Source organism: Quercus lobata, chromosome 8, assembly GCF_001633185.2.
Source record: "Quercus lobata isolate SW786 chromosome 8, ValleyOak3.0 Primary Assembly, whole genome shotgun sequence".
Lineage (NCBI taxonomy): Eukaryota > Viridiplantae > Streptophyta > Magnoliopsida > Fagales > Fagaceae > Quercus > Quercus lobata.
In genome coordinates, this window is record NC_044911.1 from 50,153,248 (window position 1) to 50,178,613 (window position 25,366).

Consider the following 25,366-nt stretch of genomic DNA (forward strand, 5'->3'; position numbering starts at 1 on the left):
TTGCTTTCATTGCTCTTTTTGCGATGACAAATCCGGCGCCCATGTGATGTGTTAGGGTCACACTGTGTTTTTGCCACGGTACAGACCCGGGTTCGATTCCCGGCTGGTGCATTGCTTTCATTGCTTTTTGCGATGACAAATCCGGCGCCCATGTGATGTGTTAGGGTCACACTGTGTTTTTCTTTATAATTTTATTTTTACTCTGTTTTTCATTGTAATTTTAAGGTAATCATATATATAACTATATTTTAATCATTTTTCAGCAAATAAACTTTAGCAAAGGGACACAAAGCGTTGAAAATTTTACAACAAAACTGCCAATCATAATCATGTAGTTGTATAAATAATGTAATTCAAAATGGTACTGCATTTTAGGTGCTTCAACTAAAACAAGTTGTTGTTACACTCATTTGATGCGATTGATGTAAACATCAAAATCAAATCAGTTGGCAATAACCCGTCTTTACAATTGAGCTGCCACGTTTGATCGAATTCATTGCACAAAGGATATAAATTTCGAAAAATAGTACTAGTTTAGGTGCCAATTCAATGAGCCACCAATCCAACCATCCAAGCCAGTCCCAATTTAATAATATCGGTCTAATGTAAAGTCTAGACTCTTTTTTGATAAAAATTGCCGAGTTTGATGACATGATAAACTCCCCAACAATGAGATAGTTTGGTTCCTTAATTACTACACTATTAGATACTAGTTTTATCAATTTGGTCATAACAACAGTACGAGATACTTTTTATATATATATATATATATATGGCAGCCTAGTGTACACGCAGTTTAGGTCATGGCAACCCATGTTGACAGACATCTAAGGCTATGGCATGCACGCTGCCCAGGCCTTGACAACTCCACGTGGGCAGGTGGCCAAGGTCATGGCGTGCACGCTGCCTAGGCCATGGCATGCCATGAGGGCATGGCATGCCTTAGGGACCCCTCGAAAGCCATGGCAGCACCTGAGGGCACACTGAAAGAGAGAATAATGCTATTATACTAGTAACATAATATTTTTTACAATTTATTTCACTATTGTTGACATGATCTATTCTTATTAGTCTACATCATTTTTAACCCATATATGTGTGTGTACACGCACGCGCTAAAAGAGAATAATACTATTATACTAGTAACATAATATATATATATATATATATATATATTTACAATTTATTTCACTACCATTGACACGATCTATTCTAATTGTTCTACATCATTTTTACTCATGTTCGTTTATATTACAATATTACTACTAAGTTCATTAATATTACAACATTATTAGCCAACTTTTATTATGTATTCCATCACAAAAAGTCATATCAATTAAAAAACACTAAGCCCTATACTTAATTTATAAAAGTTTTTTTTAGAGATAATTACAGTATGCTGCTAATCCTACTACTTTAACATTTTCACCCCTAGACCCCCAAGTACTTTGTACTTGAGAATGTGCCAATTCAGCTACAAGCCCTTACCTTATTAAAAAAATTAAAAGCATGTCCACATACATAATTTCCTAATACGCAGCAAACCTTATCATATATTTACTGGTTTATCTCTATATATTAAGAGAATTCAAAAAATAAGTTGACTTCAAAAAATGTCAAAAATACCTCTAATCTAATTAGATAATCCTTATTCTTAAAAATAAAAAATAAATAAAAAATAAAAACTAGAGAAACTTTTTTCCTAAAAATTAGCACTCTCTATTTATAGAAAAATGCTATGCCCACAACTTTTTCACAACAAATCTTATGTGGCAGGTTGTTACGAATTGTTATTAATTGGATAGAAAAGTAATTTTAGTGGTAGATTCAAATTAAAACTAATAGCAACTAACTACCTATAATTTGTTGTAAAAAAGATGCAAAAATGTTTTGGACGTAGCTTCTCTCATTTAAATATATCTAACAAACATTTCATACATTTTTACCTAAAAACAACACACACTAAACCCAATAGTTACTCTATTTCAAATCTTAAATTTTAGTTTCTTAAAAATTTATTCCTTCAAATTGAAAAATTACATTAAACTCAAAATAATAATAAAAAGAACCTCATCGTACATGCGCGCGTGTGATGAGGCTAGAATTTCTTATTCCTTTCAACAAAAAATTTCATTTAAATGCCTCGTTTTCCTTTTATGAAATGTCCCAAAATACTTGTCATCTTCTTTAAAAATTTGGATAATTATAGAAAACTCCTAAAATACCATAAATATATACTCTTTCCTCTCACATAATTATGAGTTCCACTAATTAAGTTCATGGCAGGACCTACAATTCATATGAAAGGAAGAAGTAGGCATTTATGTACTCCCAGCGTATTCAATAATTTTCCTAAAAAATGTGAGTTTTTAAGTTTTCCATATATGCAAAACTTAAACACATTACCTTATCCTTATGTACTATTCTTTAGATTCCTTTGTTAAAATCCAACCACGCGTCTACTTAGCAAAAAGAACTACACTGTGTTATAACTTAAAACACACGCTTTCTCTCTTAAAATTTAAAACACACGCTCATCAGAAAACTCATTAAAAATTAGAATTTGCAATGCGTTGAACTCCCACAATTCATCAGCCCCCCCTTTATCTCTTTGCTGATTTTGATCTTTCGATTCTTAAATTGCAATAAGTTAAGATCTCTTCATCCAGAAAATATCCAAAAGAGTGACAGTTTATTTATTTATTAAATTTTTTTCCTGATGTCCCTAGTAGATAAAATCATAACTTTTCAAGCCTTATATGTTGCAGAGACCTATGAGGGGGTAACGATAGTGAACAGAGAAGGAAAGTGAAAGATCTGGTTTTGGTTTTGGCTGATCTCAACATTTTTTATACTTAGTTTTGTTTCATTTAACCTCGTGCTCTTCTCGTAAAATGAGATCATGCCTTTTTTTTGTCTTCCATGGTAGCCTCAAATCAATCAAAACAAAATTGATTTCTCTTAGATCTCAACACTTTTTATACTTAGTTTTGTTTCATTTAACCTCGTGCTCTTCTCGTAAAATGAGATCATGCCTTTTTTTTGTCTTCCATGGTAGCCTCAAATCAATCAAAACAAAATTGATTTTTCACTACCACTTCCGTCTTTGGAGAAGATAAACAAAGGTGTGGATGGTTAAAGATAGTGTAAAGAGTAAAAGAAACACTACAAACATCTATTACATTTCTAATCTCTGAGAAATGGGTATTAGTTGGAGTGGAGAAGAGCTTTTTGCACAAAAATACCTCGAGTCCCATATTCTTCTTCAATCTCTGACAATCAACAGAAAAGCCCAACTTGATTTCTATTCAAAGAGGGCATTGGTGTGTGATTACTAACAAAGAAAGAAGGGGCACACTACTCTTGAGAGAGAGAGAGAGAGAGACAGAGAGAGTTCAACTAAAGTCTTTGGGTTTTCATGGGAAAGTGGGTATTTTAACGCGTTTACTCATTTAGTTAAATAGACCCATGGCTCAATATTAAAAAAGGAACCTAAATAACAATACACAAGGTATTGTGCCTACCACTGCGCACCCTTGATGCGATGATCACTTCACAAGTATAAATGCTTATAGGGTGTTGTGGGGGGTGGGGGGGGAGAAAGGGTCTGGGTTCAAGTCTCCAAGAGGGAGCTTCATATATATATACACTTAGATTAGGCTAGAGTAGAAATTCTATCTTGTATCAAAAAAAAAAAAAAGTATTGTGCCTAAGTTTTCGCACACACATATCTATCTATCTATCTATCTATCTATCTGTGTGTTTGTGTGCCTTTTTTAAAATAATTATATCAAGACATAGATTGAGATGATGAAAGTTTCTTATTGGTCAATCTTAATTCCTTTTGACAAACAACTTTGATAAATGCCAACATATCCACGAACATAATTTCCTGACACGCAGCAAACCTCGATTCTCACCTGGTCCAAGTTCCTACTGGATGAAGCTCTAATGCTCAATCAGCAGCAGTATAGGAATTGAAACACATGCTACTGCAGGAAAGGTTCTGTAATAGTAAAAGGTTTTTCCTTTTCTTTTTCCTTTTTTCCCCCAGCATTTATAAGAAGTTCCAAAATATTTAGCATTACAACTCAAAAGAACTGTCATCTTTACAATTATCGTGGAAACATACTAGACTGTTTATACATAACATATATATAAAAACTCATATACACCAATACATAGAAGATACATTAGCAAGTAAGGTCACTTACAGCAAGTAAGGTCAAGGATGCGTAACAGCACGCCAAGTGTGCACGAGATACACGCACATGCTCATGCTATAAATGATGGATCTGATCAGCACTTGATTGAGAAGCTTGTTTTCTATACATCCTCACTACCACTTTGGTTGACAGGCTTCAAAATGTTGAATTTGCAAAGAGGGCAGGTGGCATTGATGTGTAACCATTTGTCAATGCAAATGCAGTGGAAATGGTGATTGCAAGGGAGTTCACGCAGTTCAGTTCCATCATCATAGGAAGAAAGGCAAATGCAACATTCCTAAGATGAACGAAAAGCAAAAAAAAAGAGTCAAAAGTGAAATTTCAAGATAGAATTCTCCTATTCACCAAGTCACTTTAGGTTCCATCAAGAGATGAGTTCCAGACCCTTTCAGAGATGAGATTTAAAAAAGATCATATCTCCAAATACTTTCAAAACAGTCCTAACTCCTAATTAACAAAATGATTTTTAAAATAGTATTATTCAGAAAAAATGGCCATAAGTCCAACCCTTTTTGACAGTTGTGAAGCTATTTTCAAGGATGTCATACAAGACATATTCAAAATATTAGACATATATAAACCACAAATTGTAACTTACAGCATCCTCTTGGGACAAAACACGTTCAATGGGAGTATCTGTGTCGCACTCAATCATCATTCCTCCAAAAGATTCTTGAATCTCACCATTAACTTTCTCAAAATCACTTATGCTTCGGAATTTGTACTTTGGGAATTGATCAATTTCCTCCTCTGTTGCTCCCTCCTGTTCACATATAAAAGATGAAATGAAGTCACATGTGAAATACCCAATGCCTGGTGTGGATGGAAGAATACATATTCATGCATAAATTTGTGAGTGCCCAAGCAAAATTAAAACATAGATCCCTTATGGTCAAACTTTGTAATTAGAACCTCATCACAATGAACCACAAGGAATGATATCCCCTACTTCAAACAACAATGTTCACTAACTATGTCCCATCCATCATGCCTTTCCAAGGCACCCTTCAAACTTTAATTCAGAATAATCCTTTCAATTTGACAGAATTCTTTGTTTAAAGATCCCAATGCATTGGAATGCAGCTAGTAGAGTGAATCTTGCAATAAAATCTAAATAAATATTCCAAAAACTGACTCCAAAAAGAAAAACATAAGGGAGAATTAAGTTCAGTTTGCAACTTATGAAACAAACACACATAACCACTAGGATTTTGAATTAGTTGAAATACTTTCTTCAGAATGATCAGACACAAACACACACACCAAAAAAAAGAAACCCACCTAATACATAGTACGCTTTCTACTGTGAATATTCCTCATACTCATAAAGGAAGTTAGGAGAAGCTCCACCTATATGAAACTTCTATCATGAAACAAGAACATGAGGAAAATTTTCTAACAATCATCAAATCATACAAGTATCTTAACAAGGGTTTGTGAACATGTGGATTCGCCATTCAATTCTATTAAAAGTTCTACCATTTCACAACCAGAATAGCAATTAGAATTTTACAAACACCAACTGAAGGTTACAAGTACGATTGAAAAATTAGACTAAATTGTGTGAATATAACAGAAGCATTCATCATTTTCTACCTGATCCGTCACAACATACAAGATTGTGATTATGCATGGTAGACAGCAGCAAACAGCAATTCCAACGAGACATGCAACGGCGACACATATCAAAACAAAGACAACATCGAATGCAAGAAATGTAATACAAAGCCTGCAAAATAGACCCATCCATAAGAAATAAAAAAAAAAATAGAAAAGGAAATCTAAGCAGATAAATGCTCAAAGAAGCTGCTGAATCCAAGAAAATTTATTTAAACACACCAGTAAAGCTGAGGCGAATCATGTGTCAAAGTTTGACCTCCAGCGGTTACCCAGTAGAACCCAACGATCCACCAGATAAATGAAAACATCGTATTTGCTGACTCGAGATGCTTAACAACACTGCCAAAGCATTCAGTTTTATCCACATACATTTCTATTAGATATAAGCAAACAATGTTTATTTCTATAGCTTAATAATGTGAAGCATAATGACATTTTCAACTATATGCTCAGAGAATGTATTCCACTTCAACTTTGCATTTGGGATGGCGGTGGAGGGGGGAAGATGTTTCAAATTTTAGAAATGGATAGTGCAGAAACCAAATCCTGATTACTGAAAGTCTAAATTAATTACTCAAAAGTATCACACAAAATTAAACGAGCAGACCGCACAGCTATAAAAGAAGCTTATAGATAAAGTGAACTGTACACTCTCATCCAGGTCTCACTTCCTTTTCTTATAGCCCTTGAAACTACCAAGTAGATAAGATACAGCATTGTTTAGTTCATAACAGCATTCAATTTTTCATACAACGTTTAATAAATGTGCTCTGCTCTGCTCAAACCTTTTGTACTTAACTGCCATCCTGTAAATAAGATCACCAAATCGGCCCAAATACCATTCCTTTATAGATTATTATTTAATATGGTAAAACTCACAATTTAATTCATTCCTGTGCATAGTAGCAACCATGAGCAACAGAAAATTGCAAAGAAATGGCATTTCTACCCACTTCATATAACACAGCACCCAAATCCTATTAACCATTTCCATCTACTACTTCCCCAAACAACATCAAAGGTTGTCAACAAATTTTCTCAATGCAAAATGAATTTTTCACCAAGCCCCACGTTAAACAAAAGATACATCGAAGCAAATAACAAAAAAAAAAAAAAAAAAAAAAAAAAAAAAAAAACAACAAGGACAAAGTTGTCAAAAAGTCTAACCTGGTTTCTTCCTCAGCCTGTCGATTCTCAATCCCATAATCTTCACCATCACTACCAGACCCAGAAGTGGAACTCGAATTCAAATTCAAATCCGCACCACTTTCCCAAACCCCACTTCCTTCCAATCCCATCAAACGCGCCTCGCATCGTTTCTTATACTCAACGATCACACACCCCATATGAAACAAACATTGCACCACGTATCCAACAACCCACACCCTCAACGGCACAGTCGGCCTCTCCTCCACGCTCAGCCCCAACAACACCAACCCGACCCCAATAAACGCAAAGTTCCAAAGCATATCCAAAACCAAAACCGGCTTCGAGTACGCCCAGTCGCTCTGCCTCTCCTCCAACTGCTCCGCCGCGTTCTCCCTCACCCGAACCGACGGCTCCCGGAGCATCATGCGCCGCCCGCTCGCGCGGCGGAGGAGCCGAGCGGCTCCTCGCAGAGGCGGCGGCGTGCGGCGGATGAACCGGCGGCTACGGATTAGGCTGTCGGTTAAGGAGTGGCCGAGGAGCGGCGACGAGTCCAGGGCAGCCTCGGACAAAGAAGAACGAGGCGGTTGCGTGTTCGAGTCTTGCATTTTGACGAGGTTTTGATTTTTTGTTTCGGACAAATTGAGGTTTGAAATTTGTCGGAATTTTGTTTGGGTTGTTTGGGGTTGAGATTTTGATGAGAGTGGAATTTGAAACGATGGAATTGATGGGTTTTTTTTTTTTTTTTTTTTTTTTGGGTTGTTGTTGTTTCTGTACTGAGAATTCTGTGTTGTTTTTGGAAGGGTTTGAAATGAAATTTTTTTGAAATTGAACACAAGTAATAAACTCGATAGTAACAAGAAAACAAGGTTTATAAAAAAAAACAAAAAAATTGATAATTTAAGCTCTAATTAACGTTCACGGTGGATTGGACAGAGTAGATACTCTGATCCGTGAGTGTAGGGAGAGATTGGTGCACAATACTGTGTGTTAGTGACCATTTGCTATTGGCCACAGTTTTGTCATAATTAAATTGTCCAATGACTTTTGCATTTATAACCTTTCCATTTTGTTTTTTTTATCTTGTCCGTTTGGTTGGGTGAAATTCCACTTGTGTTCATCCCAAAAGAGAAATACAACTTTTTTAAACCAAAAATATATATATATATATATATATTTTTTTTTTTACTTTTTTGAAGTAAAATAAACTAATGAAAATAACTTATAACATATAAACACATGTTCTTATCAAAAATATATATATATAAACACATGTTCGTCCCAATGAATTTATCTTATTTACAAAGTAAATACATAATTAATACTTGTGCAACAAATATATATATATATATATATGTGTGTGTAATTTTTATTTTACTAAAAAAAAATGAAATAAATGTATTAATTATTTTATATAAATGATCGTGTATTTATATGGAATTATTTATTTTATCATTTAAAAAATAAATATAACATTGCAAGATTTTAATGGAGTGTTTAAAATATAATAGAATTAGACAAGATTCTAATAGAGTCACATCAAAAAAAAAAAATCTAATGGAGGGTTTAATATAAAATACAAATTTAAATATTATATTTTATAATAATGACATGTAAAATTTTGAAACCTCAAAAGCTTATGAAGCAAAATATTAGAAGTTAATAAGAAGTTAAAACATCTTCAATTTTATATATTTATAGATTATAGAGGTAAATAAATTCATCCAAATGGTCAAGATATTGAACATATCTAAAAAGTAAATAAAAAATTTTAGAAACATCTAAAAGTAATTGTGTCATATGGTAGTGCTAATTGTTAGGTTCTAAAAATTTAAAACAATTGGCAAATCATGAGCACAAACTTATCTAGGTATAGATCATAAAGTCTAAAGAGCATATTAGACAATGCTCAAGGTGTTGCAAGTCAGAATACAAGAACAAGAAAGTTGTAGGTTCAGGAATTCGAAATATGTCAGTCTCGACCAATCGAGAAAACAATTCAGTTGGTTGAACTGCGTTTCTGCAGAATTTTACAGCATCGTGATTCATATTGTTTATATGTCTTTATTTCCAAACGTGCATTGATGTGCTTTTTTGAGTATTTCAGGAAAGACAGGTACATTCAATCAAGATCTTCTGCCTTTCCTTGCAACTTTTGAGTTAGAAGTTTTAGATTGAGATTTGTGATGTATTTGGGCATTTTATTGTAATAAAGTTGTTCTTGTATTTGAGCATTTAATTTTGTATGTAAGTTTTGTCATGGATTGCCAAAAGGGAAGATTGTTAGGGCTCGTTTGGTACGTGTATTTAAACAACAGTTTTCAGTTTTTTGGAAGTACTTGTGAGTGAAAAGTGTGTGGAAATACATATAATGTTGTTTAAAAATTAAAAACATGTGTTTAAACACATGTAACAAACGGGCCTTTAGGTTCTAAAAGTTTAGAAAAATTGACAAACCATGAGCACAAACTTGTCTAGGTATAGATCATAGAGTCTATAAAGTATATTAAACAATGCTCAAGGTGCTAAAAGTTAGAATACAAGAACAAGGAAGTTGCAAGTTCAGGAATTCGAAACATGCCAATCTTGACCGATCGAACTATGATTCTGCAAAATTTTAATTTCGGCCTAACAGCCCATTAAGCCCATTAAATGATTATGATTTCATATCTAATTTCCATAGTATTTAAAAGAAATCATAAAGCACATTTTAAAAAGAGAGAGTAGAGTGCTTCTTGTGTCTCCTATTATAGATCTAGGGCTTTTGTACCCGAAGCTCTCTAAAATCTTCTATTGGTGTTATTCTTTGAAGAAACTCAAGATTCAGTATTGTAAAAATTGTTGTCATCAATAGTCATCAAAGGTGCTAGAAATCTAAACTTTCAAGGGTGGTTTTGGAGTCATAGACTATAGGTCTATATTGGAGATCTAAAGTGTGAACTGTAGGTTCAAGTGAGAGCAAATCCACATCAAAAAAGTCTGAGGAGTTCAAAGCTCAGTTTGGTAATTGTAGTTAGATTTACTTCGAATTAGTATTCTTGACTGTAAATCTCAATTTGATATAGTGGATTGTTCTCTTGGAATCATTCCTCTTAGGTTTTTTTACCTTGAAACGAGTTATTTCATTGTTTTTTCTGGGTCATCACATCGTGTGTTATTTACTTTTCCTTTGTGTTTGATACATGTGATGAATGTTTAACCTAGATCTGAACAATTAACCCAAGTAAATTTGGCTAATAAATTAGGTTAAACATATTGTGTTTTCTAGGGGTCTAAATCCTTACACTAATCATATGTAAGGCAATACAAAAAACTTGTATCTTGTATGGTGTATTTATGCCATATGGCTCAATCTAAATCATCCCAAACCCTTGTCCAAATCCAGAATCGATGATCAACATTGTCATGACGAGAAACACCCTAATGATGGATGACCTCCCTTTGGGGAAGGCACGTATGTTGGAACATGTGGGTTAACACACTATGTAGGAAATAAGCCATGCTCAAACTAATGGAATGAAGGGGATGATGTACCTAGAAACACTTGTCATTATTACATAACATATGTGAGTTTTTTTTTTTGAGAAAGAGTTTCAACTTATGGTGTCTATTCTTAATGATAACTTTTTATTATCAGATCAATATACTAATGGGTTTTTGGTGTAGGCAATAATTAAATCTCAAATCTCTTATTTAATCATTATAGACTTTAGTAATTGAGCTAACTGGAACTCACGACATATTTGAGTGTTGATTTGGGCATTGAAGAAGTTTTAACAAGTACCACACCAATATTAACCACAAGCTTTCCCTTTTTTGGGTCTTGCAGATCTTCCAAAGTTCCACTTAAGACATATGGCTAGTCTATTCGAGTTTCATCTAGGAGTGTCAATGTTCAACCTAACCCGCAAACACAACACGGGTTTTTGCGGGTTAAGGTTGGGCCTTAGCGAGTTTGGGTCATAAACGGGTTGACTCAAAAGCAATACGATAAGAAATAGGTCATAAGAGGGTCAACTCGCATGACCCGTAATAAACACATTTGACACGCCAATTTAATTGTATCAACCTAAAATAACCCATTTAACACAACCCGTCTAACTTGTATAATAAACAAATATTCATTTTATTTTAGATTTGTCAAATACCTTTTATATCCAACTTATATTTTAAATTTAAATTGAAAAGTGAGTAATTATAAAAAAAATTTACAAGTATAATTGGACATTGAAACTTCACAAATTTTAATTACCCTAATATAATTGGAAATTGAACTATATTATTTTGAATGTGGGTTGAAGACCTGAAGTTTATGCACTACTTTTAGGATGTAAAAAATATTTATTTTAGATGGGTGTTATATTTAATATTAAGTAAGTTGAAATTGGTTGTGTCACATTCTTGTCAACCTAACACGACCTGTTTATTAAACATGTCAAGTGGATTGGGTTAGGTCAACCCGCCTCATTAATAGATCGGGTTAAAGTTGAAGGATCATAATATAATTATTAAATGAGTTGGGTTAGAGTTGAGCTGTTTAGTCGAATACCCCTATCTCGACATGACACGAACCCGACACGCTAACCCGAATTGACATCCTAGTTTCATCACAAACAATTTTCTTTTTTTAATCAATTACGTTATTTTTATTTCATTCCTTTTTTAGATTATTAAAATAAATAATTAAGCTTTAGATCTCAAGTTGAAGACAAAGTGCATTTCACGTTTCATTAATTATATGTGCCTTGCATAATAGTCAAAGTCATATTCTGCTTGAATTCGAGGAAAATTCTATTGGAATAAAGGCCTATCTTTACGCATCAATGTCTTGGTACTTGCCTACTTGGTACAACGGAACTATAGGTCTACATCGTCATAATTTATGTTGAGTTGCAGCAAAAATTGTTGTGTTGTTAATATTGCTGATGAGATAATGAATCTATGAACTGTCAAAGTGTGAATTATGTGACATAAATTAAGAGGGAAAAGATGCCAAAACGCTCTCGTTCTTGGAAGCAATAGCAAGAGGATAAAACGTACGAGTACGACAATAGAGAACCATAAAGAACTATACTGCTGGAACTTGTGTTTTATTATTGACATTGCCTTGCCATCTTTCTCATCTCATAATGTCTTTGCCGCCAACTTTGACACCAAAAAAAAGGTTCCCGCTAAAGTTGATTGAAAAATTATAATAAGTGGTCCTCTCTCAGACAGTAAATTGTGAAAAGGACCAGACTGGAATTCTGGATAAAGGGACCTACATGTTTTTGGCTCTTCGTCGTCTCTATCTGTTTCTTGGATGTGGGATGCATTTGTTGGAACTTGAAGTTGAAGAAGAAGTGACCTCATGGCTCTTATTATGATATTTGTGACCATTCCTGTTATTTTGGTATAGTTTTTTTCTGACTTGAGAACAAAAATGTATGAATTGTCATTGTAATTATATGTCCCTTTTTCTTTTCCATCTTTTTTGGCCATCCATCATGTCATTGTCTAATTATCACATAAATTGTATTTTAGTTATGAATATTGAGGGACCAGAAACCACTAGTTTTTTTTTTTTTTTTTTAGAATAGTATTTTTCTCCCCCACTAAACTAGTCAAATTATTTGTAAACAATCTAATCTCAATAAATAAACTTAATTATTGGCTTATCTAATATATAAATCAAACTCAAACATTATGGTGTATTTGTGAATGATGATACAGTTGGTTCTGCAATCGCCTTGGAAATGGATTCTTGCAATATGAGACAAGTTATATGATAAAGTTTAATAAAATATAATTTATTTTATTTTTCTTTTATTTTTATGTCTTAGGATATGTTTGGATACCGCTTATTTGGCTGAAACTGAAAAATTATTACTGAAAATACTTTATGGTAAAAGTTAGTTGAAATAGTACAGTGGGACCCATGAATAGTACCAAAAAATGCAGTAAGGCACATGAATAGTAACAAAAATAAGCTAAATAGTGAAATAATTTTAATTTTTCATCTCTACCCAAACGCACACTTAGAAGGCGTTTGGATTGCGTTTTTTTTCTTGCGTTTGCTTCTTCTTTTTTTTCTTTTTCTTTTTTAATCCAACACCTCTTGCACTGTCCATGAACAGTGCAATTAGGCAAAAGCACAGTGATTTTTTTTATTGTTTTCAGTTTTCAGCAAAATAAGTGGTATCCAAACACACCTTTAATATAAAGTTTAATAATTACAGTAGTTATTAGTAAGTATTTATTATGATTGTACTTGTATAAGAAGTTATTTTTTAAAAAATTATAATATAGCAAAATTATCTTCTTTTTTTGGTGAGAGAGAGAGAGAGAGAGAGAGAGGTTATATTCTTAAAATAGGTTGAAATGGATTGCATCGGTGTCAGCTCAATACAACATGTCTATTAAATGGGTCGAAATGGATCATACCACTCAATACAAATTGTATACAAATAAATACCAATGTAGGTTGTAAAATGTGTAAATAATTTTGCTAAGAAAATCAAAATAACGGAGAGAATTTTAAGAAATAAATTTTTTTTGTTTTTTTGTTTATGTGGGTTTAGTTTTGACGACACTATTTAAATACTGATAAGCAAACAAAAAGTGCAATTCAACTAAATTTCAATAGGACACAAACCTGCTTGAGTGGATTTGAGCAGAGACTAGTCTTTTTCTTTTTTTTTTGAGAATTGCAGAGACGAATCTAAATCTTTTGTTCCATTTTGCCTGCTCCACTATATACTCCAATAAAAGTTTGCCACATGTCTCACCTAATAAATTAAATTATAATTTTATGCATTTATTATTTGTTACCTAAAATAAATAACAATAAATAAATTAAAATAAAATAAACAAACCACCAACACCTCCCCACAACTGATCCTCCACCACCACCTTCACCAGCAGTAGGAGCAACAGATCGTCGACGTCGTTAGGAATTGCTAGCGACATCAACCCGACCAGTCACGACCATCCACCTCTGCTGGGTCTAGGGATGGCAATTTTGCCCCACCCCACTTAACCCGCTCTTCCCCGCTTTGTCCCGTGTGGGTTTTCCTCGCTCCGTAAAGGTGGTAGAGCAAAAATGGGGCAAGATTTTAGCCCCGCACCACGGGACGGGGATGGGTTTAGACTTTTTAGACCCATGTTGCTAAGAGGTTATAATTGTAAATTTTTCATACCCTAAAACCCTACTATTTAAATAAATATATCAATATTAGCTTATTTTATTCTGCCTAATGTGATTCTTGCCTTTATTTTGTTGTGTTATACTATGAGTTTTTTTTTTTTTTTTTTGTTAAACACTTGGATATATTATTCAATTTTTTTCTAAAAATTGATTTGATTTGATGGGATAAATTTAGTTGTAATTTCAAGTATATTTTTATTAATGAAATAGATTTTGATTAAAAAAAAATTGTACTGGTTGTAAGGAAAATTAACAAAAATAGGGTTTTACGGGGTGGGGCGGAGCTTCATGGGGCCCCAAGGAATGGGGATGGGGTGAGAAAGTTTTCCCCATCATGCGGGGATGGGGTAAGATAAAACCATGCGGGGCAGGAATGAAAACCCTATCCTTCAACCCCGCCCTGCCCCATTGTCATCCCTAGCTGGGTCCCCATCAACACCTCCTTGTTTTCAAATCCAAAATGATTACCCTTAAAAATCAAAGCAATCTAGAAAAAATACTCTCCCATGTTGCTTTCTTTCTCGCCAATCTGGTCTCAAACAAACAAAACAATGGCCTAAAATTTTTGTTCCAAGTTCAACTTTCATTGTCTGCGAGTGGAATGTCCACTATCCCATATGAACAATTTATGGACAATGTGTATAAGCCATGATTTTTTTTTTTTTTATGGAGTTTTGGCAAGCGATTTCATGGATCACAAATAATAAAACTCATTCATGGATTTGAAAACAAGGAGGACGTGTTGTGGACCTGGTGGAGGTGGATGGGCGTAATTGGTGGGGTTGATGTCGCTGGCGATCTCTTGTAGTGGCGCTGGAAAAAGTTGAGGTGTTGGACCAGTGGTGGTGGGAATGTGTTGGGTTTCTTCTTGTTTTATTTATTTATTTTATTTAGATAACTGAAATAAGTTTAAGGCATGAAATTAGGTTTTACTTAAATAATTAGACACTTGTCACATTTTTATTTGTGGAGCATAGAGTGGAACAGAAAAAGTGAGATAGATGATTTGGATTCAGCAAAGACTAGTCTCCTCAAACAAACTTGATAGGCACAATCAAGTGGAGGCAAATAGACATTTGCTTGAAGCACGCCTAATAGGTCACCCAAGTAATTGTCGACTAATCAAAGCTCACACGAGTAGAGTGAAAGACTCACTCACAGAAACTGCTTGCAATATTTTGAGAAATTCTTGTCTTAGTGTGAGAGACCGCACCCCCGGCCCACTTTTTATAGGATGTTGGGCCAAACTAACATGAATAGGTGGAGTCGTGTTATTGTCTCTCAAAATGGAAGTTCGACCAGTTATATTTTCCCCATTAAATTAAGGGTTTAACAATGGAGTCACCACTTATTTAATTATTGGAATAAATAAGAAAACCAAAATTGAAAAATTCCTCATTTTATTAATTTGAAATTGAATTTACATTGATCATAGGAAAATTACATGACTTTGGTCCTAGATACAATCTAAGATAAAGTACATGGTTTTGTTTCCTAATTATAATCTAAAAATCGAAAATTACATGGATAAGCATTTGATTTACTAACCCTTAATCTAAGCTTGGAGGCTATGTTACAAGGTGGGAAGGTGTTAAGCACCCACCTTGCCTAATGAAACCGGTCTTCTAGACTATGGTGACCAATATTTATATCACATCATTCAATATGTCAATCGATTTACATGTTGAATTTAATGTATGTGCATGTGATAAACCCTAACTTAATTTATTAAGCATTACATTTGGATTGAAAAATAAATTCTAGTGAATGTGTGTGGATGGTGATAACCTAGATTCAATAATTTGAAAGAATTATTAAACAAACATATTTTTCATATTTTTTATATGGATTTAAGATTAAATCTAGTGATATATATGAACATGTGATGAACAATCAAGAACATGTGAAGAACACATAAGAACAATTAAGAACATTTAAACATATTATAGGGAATTATCATGTTTTAATCTTATATTCTTATCATGACAACATAAACAAACAATTAGGGAAGGGGATTATACCTTCATGCAAGATCCATATGGTGGAGGAGGGAACTCTTGATGAAGGTCCTAAGGGTGTAGGAAAAGAAGAGTTAGAAGAGGGAGAGTGAGTATCATTCAATACCTTGAGTCTCAGGAAGACCAAGATATGACAAGGCTACTCAACTTTACTAGAACTCAAGAGAAGAAAAGAGAAGAGAGGGGGTTTTTTGTGTACTTTGAAATGAAAGAGATGAGGGGTTTATATAGTAGTGGTGAAGAAAATATGAATGGAAGGTCATTTAATGAGGGTTGACAAAGAATCATGAACCTAGACCTCATTTTAGCCTTTGAGGAAATTTTGTGCATTAAATGTGGAAATTAATGAAAGTGAGGAGCAAGCAAAATTCGATTTTCTCATAATTGCTGTAACAGCTTGTAGAGCCAATTTCAAAAAAATCATATTTGACTCAATTTTAATCAGAATTGTCTCATTCTTGTGCTCAAATTGAAGCCCCAGATGTCTAGTTTCTGGGAAAATTAACCTCATTCACAGATTCAAAATATTCTGAAAAATATTGATGAAATAATGAGCAGATGTCATTTGTTAGAAAATGGTTTCAGTACAATTAACATTAATAGGTCCCAAATTAGCTCCCAATTAACATTAAATGTCTCTAATCACTCCCATTTCAGACTTAATTGGTTCCAAATTTATCCTAATTAAAAGATAATTGCACAAATTACTCATTGAATAATTAATATTTAACTATCTAATTAATTAGATGTGTGCAACTCTACCATAAAATGTAGTCTTAACCAATCAAATTATGACACATCATTGTTCTCAAATTGATTATACTTATAACCAATTGAAATCAATTGTTTATATTCACACATAGTCGGACTCAATTTGTGATAATGCATATCGGCCATTAAAACTTGATTTAATGATAACTTTCAATTTGATGGTCTGATTAGGGCTTATGACCAGTCGATTTGATCGTTACAACATCAAGATCATTTTGGTGAAATGAGATTAAGAATCTAATGACCAGAATCAAGATATATATACCCAAGGTGAAATTACCCTTTTACCCTCCATGTAAGGTTAAATACGGGTTGCAAAATGGGTTGTCAACACTCAGATGGCTAGTAAGAGTCATGAAACAAATTTTAATACTTGAACCAATTGAGGTGTCTCTCCAAATATACCTATTGAAAGGCCATACGACATATACTCCATTGTGTATAAATAATATTTCTATATAAAGTGTTTTTTTAGGACATAATTTTTCCGTTATTATAGAAATTTACAAGAATTCTAAAAAAGCTATCACTCATAATTTTTTATTATTATTGTATTGTGGGGGCTATGGCCCAAAGTAACGAGTTGGGCCTTGGGCCCATCAGAGGACGCAGCCTATCTGAGGAGGCAACGTGGCTTAGGTGATCCACATTAAGCCTTATCACGGGAAACAAAGAAAAAAGGTTTAAGGAGGAATTCCTCCTCGGACACTGAGAATTTGGAGCAAATGCATGTTCAAACCGCTGAAGCACAGCCCCCAAACACGTGACAAAGCAGGAAACCCAAAATATCTAAGCAAAAACTGCCCCCACCACATTAAATAAACTTCTGGCCGCATTAATGTGGAGAAGATCCCTGAACAGTGTTATCCTAACTGCCGCAGCTCACAAAGGATTGAAAGGGGTGTCTGATGGGATGGTTGCTTAAGTGGAGACTCAGATGATCAACAAGTGTAAAACTCAGATGATGAGGAAGGGTCTATATAATATAAAGAAGCCCACCATGAAGGGGGACGGAAAAAAGAGGGTAGAATACTATAGCATGCAAAGGAACCCTAATGTACTGATCTGTATTCATAAATTAAATTTTTAGTCTCCTTAGACCAGAAGATATTTCAACATAATGACTTTTGTTCTTGTCTGTGTGTTCCTTAATCCTATGCAAGCCTTCGCTTAACTTATCTAAACCTAGTTCTTTGATCCATACTCTACAAAATTCATTGTGTTGGGCTTTTTTGGACCAAGACTTCATGAGGTAAGGGTTTGGGCTCCAAACTGTGTCCCCACATGTATAATTGGGGCAAATTTGCAGGAACCCTTTTTGCAACACTTGTGTATAGACAAATATTGTCTAAAGACAACATTCATTCACGGCTTTATGTCATTGCTCTTTGTTCATTTCATTGTTTATTAAATCTGTTACGTCATACGTGCGTGGGTCTTGTTATGTTAATTTGCTTAATAAACGAGTCATATTAAATTGAGGTATTTTAACATAATTACCAAATAGATCAAATTAGGTGTATATCTATACTTCAATACAACATGAATACGATGCACCAATGGAAAATGCAACCCCTCACCAGAAATGATTTTATTTCCATGAAGTAGAGACCTCGTCCAAAAACAAGTTTTGTTACTAGTTATCCTATTGAGAAGCAACCTTGGAATTAAGAACTTGTAGCGAAACTTGATCCACTTCCCTAACATTTTTGGACATAGTCTCTAGTTTAGAGAAATTTTGATTATGGGGGAGTGCATTAAAAATTTTGAAAATTTAACGGGTCTCAACTAGATAACTAGAACGACCACGTCAACTAGATCAAAACGTAACGTTAGGGAAGCGAATCAAAAATTTGAAACTTTATGGGAAAAAATCAACTTCCCTAGGATCATGATCCAACGGTCATGGATAAACTGGTTTTGACTTTTGAGAATTCAAATTACAATGACTTGGTTTTTGAGTCTTGGGCCTCTTGGGCCTTGGCATTCTTTTCTTACCGATTGCTATTCAGCTTTGAGCTTCTACAGTGAGGACATTTCAACTTTGAATACAAAAGTTTCCCGCCACCTCATCCATCCTCACCTTTTCTCCTTCTTTGCACTAATCCTAATTGGTCATTGCTATATAATAGCATCCTATTACTTTGCTCTTCAGGTATCAGATACAAATTACGATACGATCATTTCAATAAAGAACATAGCGATAACAAGCTGGGTTATGTTTAAATTACAATTACGGCTTTTGGGTCCCTCGTGTAAAGCTTTACATCAATTCAATCACACAGGATTAGCTCATTTTATTTATAATTATAGCGTTGTGAATTCTTCTAATTCTAATACGTTTGATTTGAATCGGCTAATAAATGAGTTTTCTAAATCGGGCCGAATTGATGAAGCCCGTAAGATGTTCGATAAAATGTCTGAAAGGGATGAATTTAGTTGGAGCACAATTATAGCTGCTTATGCTAATTTAGGGAGACTAGATGAGGCTAGAGAACTCTTTGATGAGGCTCCGAAGAAAAGTTCTTTCACTTGGTCTCCTCTTATATCTGGGTATTGTCGGCATGGTTGTGAAATTGAAGCTTTTGAATTGTTCTGTCAAATGCGGCTTGAGGGACAAAATCCCAGCCAGTATACATTAGGAAGTGTTCTTAGGGGGTGTTCAATATTGGGTTTGCGCCAGAGAGGTGAAAACCTTCATGGTTATGCCATAAAGGCTGGATTTGACTCTAATGTTTTTGTTGCCACTGGTCTTGTTGACATGTATGCAAAGTGCAAGTGCATTTTGGAAGCCGAATGTCTCTTTGAAACATTGACTGATAGGAAAAATAATGTGTCGTCGACTGCTATGATTACGGGGTATTCTCAGAGTGGTGATGGCTATAAGGCAATTGAGTGTTTCCGAGACATGAGGGCCGAAGGAGTTGAGTCCAATCAGTTCACATTTCCTAGCATATTGACAGCTTGTGCAACAGTTTCAGCAAGTGATTTTGGGGCTCAGGTGCATGGGTGCATAGTTAGGAGTGGTTTTGGTGCTAATGTGTTTGTTCAAAGTGCATTGGTTTGTATGTATGCAAAATGTGGAGACTTGAGAAGTGCAAGGAAGGGACTAGAGACAATGGAAACTGATGATGTAATCTCTTATAACTCCATGATAGTTGGGTGTGTAAGGCATGGGTTTGAAGAGGAAGTTCTGTCCTTATTTAAGAAAATGCATTCAAGAGATATGAAGATCGATGCCTTTACATTTCCATCAGTACTAAACTCTTTTGCTTCCATGATGGATACGAAAAATTCGAAATCCGTTCATTGTTTGATTATCAAGACTGGATTTGAGGCTTACAATCTAGTGAGCAATGCTCTTGTTGACATGTATGCTAAACAGGGAAGCTTAGCTTGCGCTTGTGAGGTTTTCAATCAGACGGTGGACAAGGATGTGATCTCGTGGACCTCCCTGGTCACAGGATATGCTCACAATGGCTCCCATGAAGAAGCTATTAAGTTGTTTCATGATATGATAACTACAGGAACCTGTCCAGATGAATACATGATTGCCAGCATTCTGAGTGCCTGTGCAGGATTGACAGTCTTAGAATTTGGGAAACAAGTTCATGCGAACTTTATTAAATCTGGACTTGAATCTTTGTCAATAGATAATTCCCTAGTCACAATGTATGCAAAATGTGGGTGTATAGAAGATGCCAGTAGAGTCTTCAGCTCAATGCGAGTAAGGAATGTGATTACTTGGACAGCTTTGATAGTTGGTTATGCACAGAATGGCAAAGGAAAGGACTCCCTACAATTTTATGATCAGATGATAGCAACTGGCACAAAGCCGGACTTCATTACTTTTATTGGCTTGCTATTTGCTTGCAGCCATGCTGGTCTTGTGGAAAATGGTCTCCGGTACTTTGAATCTATGGATAAGGTCTATGGAATAAAACCAGGTCCTGAACACTATGCCTGCATGATTGACCTCTGGGGGCGCTCAGGACACCTTAATGAGGCGAAGGAATTACTGAATAGAATGGATGTTAAACCAGATGCAACAGTATGGAAGGCACTACTTGGAGCATGTAGAGTACATGGGGATTTAGAGCTGGGAGAGAGTGCAGCAAACAAACTTTTTGAATTGGAGCCCTCAAATGCTGTGCCTTACATTCTGTTAGCTAACATGTATTCTGCAGCTGGTAGATCGGAAGATTTTGCAAGAATTCGACAAATGATGAAATCAATGGGAATCAGAAAGGAGCCTGGTTGCAGTTGGATTGAGATGAACAGTCATGTGCATGAATTTATGTCTGAAGATAGAGGCCATCCAAGGACATCTGAGATTTATTCTAAGCTTGATGAGATTATGATATTGATCAAGGAAGCGGGGTATGTGCCAGATAAGAAGTTTGCACTTCATGACATGGATGAGGAGAGTAAGGAGCTTGGTCTAGCTTATCACAGTGAGAAGTTGGCCATAGCTTTTGGGCTTCTCACTCTGCCACCGGTAGTACCAATTCGAATCTTCAAGAATCTTCGGGTTTGTGGGGATTGCCATAGCGCTATGAAATATATATCAAGAGTTTTTCTTCGGCATATTATTTTGAGGGATTCAAACTGTTTTCATCATTTTAGAGAAGGAAAGTGTTCCTGTGGGGATTACTGGTAGAATATTCACCTCAAACCTTGGTTCCTATTCTAGTGTCCTTTGAGAAGCATGCTATGAAATGACTAGTTGCTTTTGTCATCACACAATTTGTCCTTCAACTTCATTTTCAAGGTTGAAATAATAAACCTCATTCTTCTTTTGCTCTAATGCTAATAATTTATAATAGATTTTTTTTTAATGCCTAAGATGGATATTTTTGACACAGACAGAAATCTGAAAGTGCTCGAACCTAGAAAAGCATGTACCTGCCCTATACACTGATTTAGCAGGTAATATGAACCTCCTATCCTTAATACTCCTATGACATGAATTATGTTGAATCGTGTGATTTTATCCCCATGATGTTTTTTCCATTACATTTTTTTCTCAAGTTAAATGGAATATGCAGTTTGACATCCCGTATTTCATCAGCAAAAACACAATGGAAGAAACCTCAGGAGACTAAACTAAGACTTTCCATACCATAGAGTGGCAAAATGAAAACAGGCCATACATTAGGGGATGAACTATTATTTTCCCCTAAGAAATTTACCACATTGGATCTTCTAAAACATTTTATCAAAAAATAATGAGGATTGAAGGCATTAACTTTATTTCAACTTGACCTCTTAATGCAATCAGAATCCTACATCACCAAACTTTTGGTGGAAAAAAGATTCTGTGAATGAAGAATATATCATCAAAAGCTAAAGTAGAATGCTTTATTATTATTGTGGAAAAAATATATGAACCAGTTATTGTCAGGCAGAAGGCCAAGGCCCAACGCTCTCAGTTCAAGTTGAGAAGCTTTCCTTCCATGATGTCAAAGCATGTTTCAGTTTCTGCAAATACAATATGCCTTTGAAATATGATATCCTCTCAGGTGGAGCATCTTAGGCCTAGTGGGTTCATATTTAGTTGATGCCAACAAGCTTCTTGCTACTACCCGTGGAATGCTAGCTAAATATAATGAGGCAGAGAATCTTCTATAAGCAGCTGCATTTTATGAGGTTTATTTGGAAGTTCTCATCCATTGCCTTCCAGGTTACATCTCATTGCTTGAATAAATTAATTCTATATCAAATCATTGGCTTGCAGAATTGGAGTAATATCAAAATTCTTGTGAGTATGAAGACAGCATGCTATTCTCAGACCACATCTCTGTCAGGTTTAGCAATAATCACCATGCAATAAGGTAGGCTTCAAATTGGCTCTTTCTCTTTTGTATTCTCTTTTCCTTTCAAATTTTATAATTCTTCTCTAATGCTGGTTGTTGCTGATTACAATGTCAATAAAAAAACACTCAAGTACAAACCCTAAAGTAAGGTAGTGCAGACGAAATGAGCTTTTATAATAGTAATAATCTTTAAGAGATGATTGCAGTAGGTGTTAATACAACTCAATGAAAAGTGACATCTAATTATTACTAGAATGGTTATTTTGGTTCCTGGTCCAACTTCAAGGATGAAATAATCTAATTGTAGTTAGAATATTTTGCATGTTTTGGTTTACATGCCCCATGGTGACCCCTGGCCAGGATCTGCATCCTTAAGAACTTAGTATCCATAAAAACCAATCATATTTTCATCTTAAACCTTTGATTGATCATAATTCTGTCCATACCCAAGTTGATGCAGAATGAGCTTGCAAAAAAAAACTAGGCTTTCACCACCAAGCTAAAGAGAAACATCTCTCATCAGAAATTGTGTCAAAATGCACTCCTTCAAACTATTGTTGGAATCTCATTTTAATAGGCTTCAAGGATGACATCAATAAGGAGAGCTCTAACCAAGCCACAATTACATTTCATAAAATCCCCAATCACAATAAAGCCTAAATTCAAAATTCAAAAATGAAATCTGGTATCTCAAACCAGTTAAAATCTTTCAACATTAATTCTGGTTGCACTCCCTGCATCAATTGGGATTTAACTTTGCAGTTTTTAAATTGGTTGCTATTTGTGATTTTGCATCCATCAACACTAAATGTTAAATTACTCCAATTGAAATACAAATTTACTTTTGCCCATACACTATATTGCTTAGCATTACGGTTGTTGCATCTTGAGATACTTGTACAGAGCCCCAATTTCATGGTCTTTTAATGAATTATTTTTGCAGTAAATAATATAGTCCTTTGTGGTATGAAAATTAAGAATTTACTCATCTCCAAAAGAAATTATTTTAAACAGATTTTTAATTGGTGTCATGATCGCAGAATGAGATGAGTTTGGTTACAGCGAGCCTAGTGTATCTGATCTGTCAGGCTGTGACTATGGAGTCACACCTGAGTTCAAATGCTTGGGTATATAACCTCTAGGGGTCTAGAAATTCATCAGGTATCTATTCAACACAATAACACAGAAGACAACTTTGATAAGATGAGTTTGGATGACCAAGAAAGTGAGACCACTGATGATTAAATATAAGGCTGGTAAGAGATTGTTCGTGCATGATAAGCAAGCCGACTGAGTCTGGATTGGATCTTCTGTATAAAGTTTCTGTAAAATAATTGTCCATCCCCACCTCCCCCCAAACTATGAGAAATTGATCTTGATGAAAACTGATTTCATTAGTTGATTCAGTAACTATACAACTGTATATATATATACTAACTTAACTGCTATATGCACGTGTGAACACAGCGTAACAAACATAATAGACTCACACACGTGACTGACTAAAACTAACTAAACTGACTAACAAAAGCTACATGTCGTTTCTTACACACATCAAGTAAAACTACACTAAACTACATTGTCGTTTAGATGAGTAATTACAACTCTCCAATTTCTTCAACTCTGAAACACAATCTGGACTTCTACTTGAATCTTTAATCTGAGTTTCATTTGTTCTTGAACTTCTTGTCTGACTTGGTCCAGTGCTTGTCTGGGCATACGAGCTGCATTGGGTGGCATGCTGTGCTGCACTTAGTGTGGCAGCTGATACTGCATCACCTGATGCACAAGCTGCTGCACTGGGTAGCATGCTGTGCTGCACTAGTGTGGCAGCTGAGTCTGCATCACCTGGTGCACTAGCTGCTGCACTGAGTGGCATGTTGTGCTGCACTAGTGTGGTAGCTGGTGATGCATCCTCTGGCTTTTCATACAAACTGTCTGGAAATATTGGTTTATTATATGTTTTATACTGCTACTATCTTGTATAAATTTTGATCACATTACAGTTAGATACCTAATCTTCATCAATGTTATTCATGTTTTTGGGTTTGAATACCTTTCATGGATATTCCTAGATTAACGAACTGTCCTGGAAACTTTCAATGGTCTAAGATTAGAAGTGTAATTGCCACCCACTCTTATGTTGGACCTAGTTAATCACACAAGTCTTGTAAAAATTATCTCTAAATTCAGCCATCCGTAATCATCTCTCTCTCTCTCTCTCCCCACACAGGTAGTCATTTTTTTATCACTTCAAACAGTACAGACTATGTTTCGAGATTAAAATAATTTTCAACTAAAAGTCTTAAGTAATGAGAAGGCACAAACTTAAAACGAACATTACTTCTTATCAACTAAACAAGAAAAATTTGTGGGTTCTAGTTAGTTCAATTGGTAAAGTCTCTAATGGTTGAATAAAAGATTTGGGGTTCAATCCCCACCTATACCAAAAACTGATTGGTGTCTTGGTCTAATAATAAAAGATATTATTAGGAGTGGACGTTATAAGTTGAAACTCTCAAAAAAAAAAAAAAAAAAAAAAAAAATTCAATCCACACGCATTTATATTTTAGTTTGTTTTCT

At 34.8% G+C, this 25,366-nt stretch overlaps 2 protein-coding genes across 6 annotated transcripts; one reads left to right on the forward strand and one right to left on the reverse strand.

Annotated features, from left to right (window-relative positions):
* Positions 1-4,056: 4,056 nt before the first annotated feature.
* Positions 4,057-8,012, reverse strand: LOC115957431 (E3 ubiquitin-protein ligase At1g63170). The gene is made up of 5 exons (XM_031075669.1): positions 7,014-8,012; positions 6,066-6,185; positions 5,823-5,955; positions 4,825-4,989; positions 4,057-4,503 (listed from the first exon to the last, which is right to left on the reverse strand). Exons 1-5 carry the CDS (start codon positions 7,598-7,600, stop codon positions 4,327-4,329), a joined length of 1,182 nt encoding a protein of 393 aa, XP_030931529.1. The 5' UTR covers positions 7,601-8,012; the 3' UTR covers positions 4,057-4,326.
* A 10,875-nt stretch (positions 8,013-18,887) lies between these two features.
* LOC115955417 (pentatricopeptide repeat-containing protein At2g03880, mitochondrial) lies at positions 18,888-24,707 on the forward strand. Of its 5 annotated transcripts, none has more exons than XM_031073537.1 (5): positions 18,888-21,738; positions 21,814-21,896; positions 22,490-22,616; positions 22,705-22,801; positions 23,824-24,707. In XM_031073537.1, the coding sequence occupies exon 1, from the start codon at positions 18,913-18,915 to the stop codon at positions 21,625-21,627; it is 2,715 nt and encodes a 904-aa protein (XP_030929397.1). In that variant the 5' UTR covers positions 18,888-18,912; the 3' UTR covers positions 21,628-21,738; positions 21,814-21,896; positions 22,490-22,616; positions 22,705-22,801; positions 23,824-24,707. The 5 variants fall into 5 exon arrangements, with proteins under 5 accessions (XP_030929397.1, XP_030929395.1, XP_030929396.1 ...); XM_031073535.1 differs by having other exon boundaries at positions 21,833-21,896; XM_031073536.1 differs by having other exon boundaries at positions 21,837-21,896.
* The last annotated feature ends 659 nt before the right edge of the window (positions 24,708-25,366 follow it).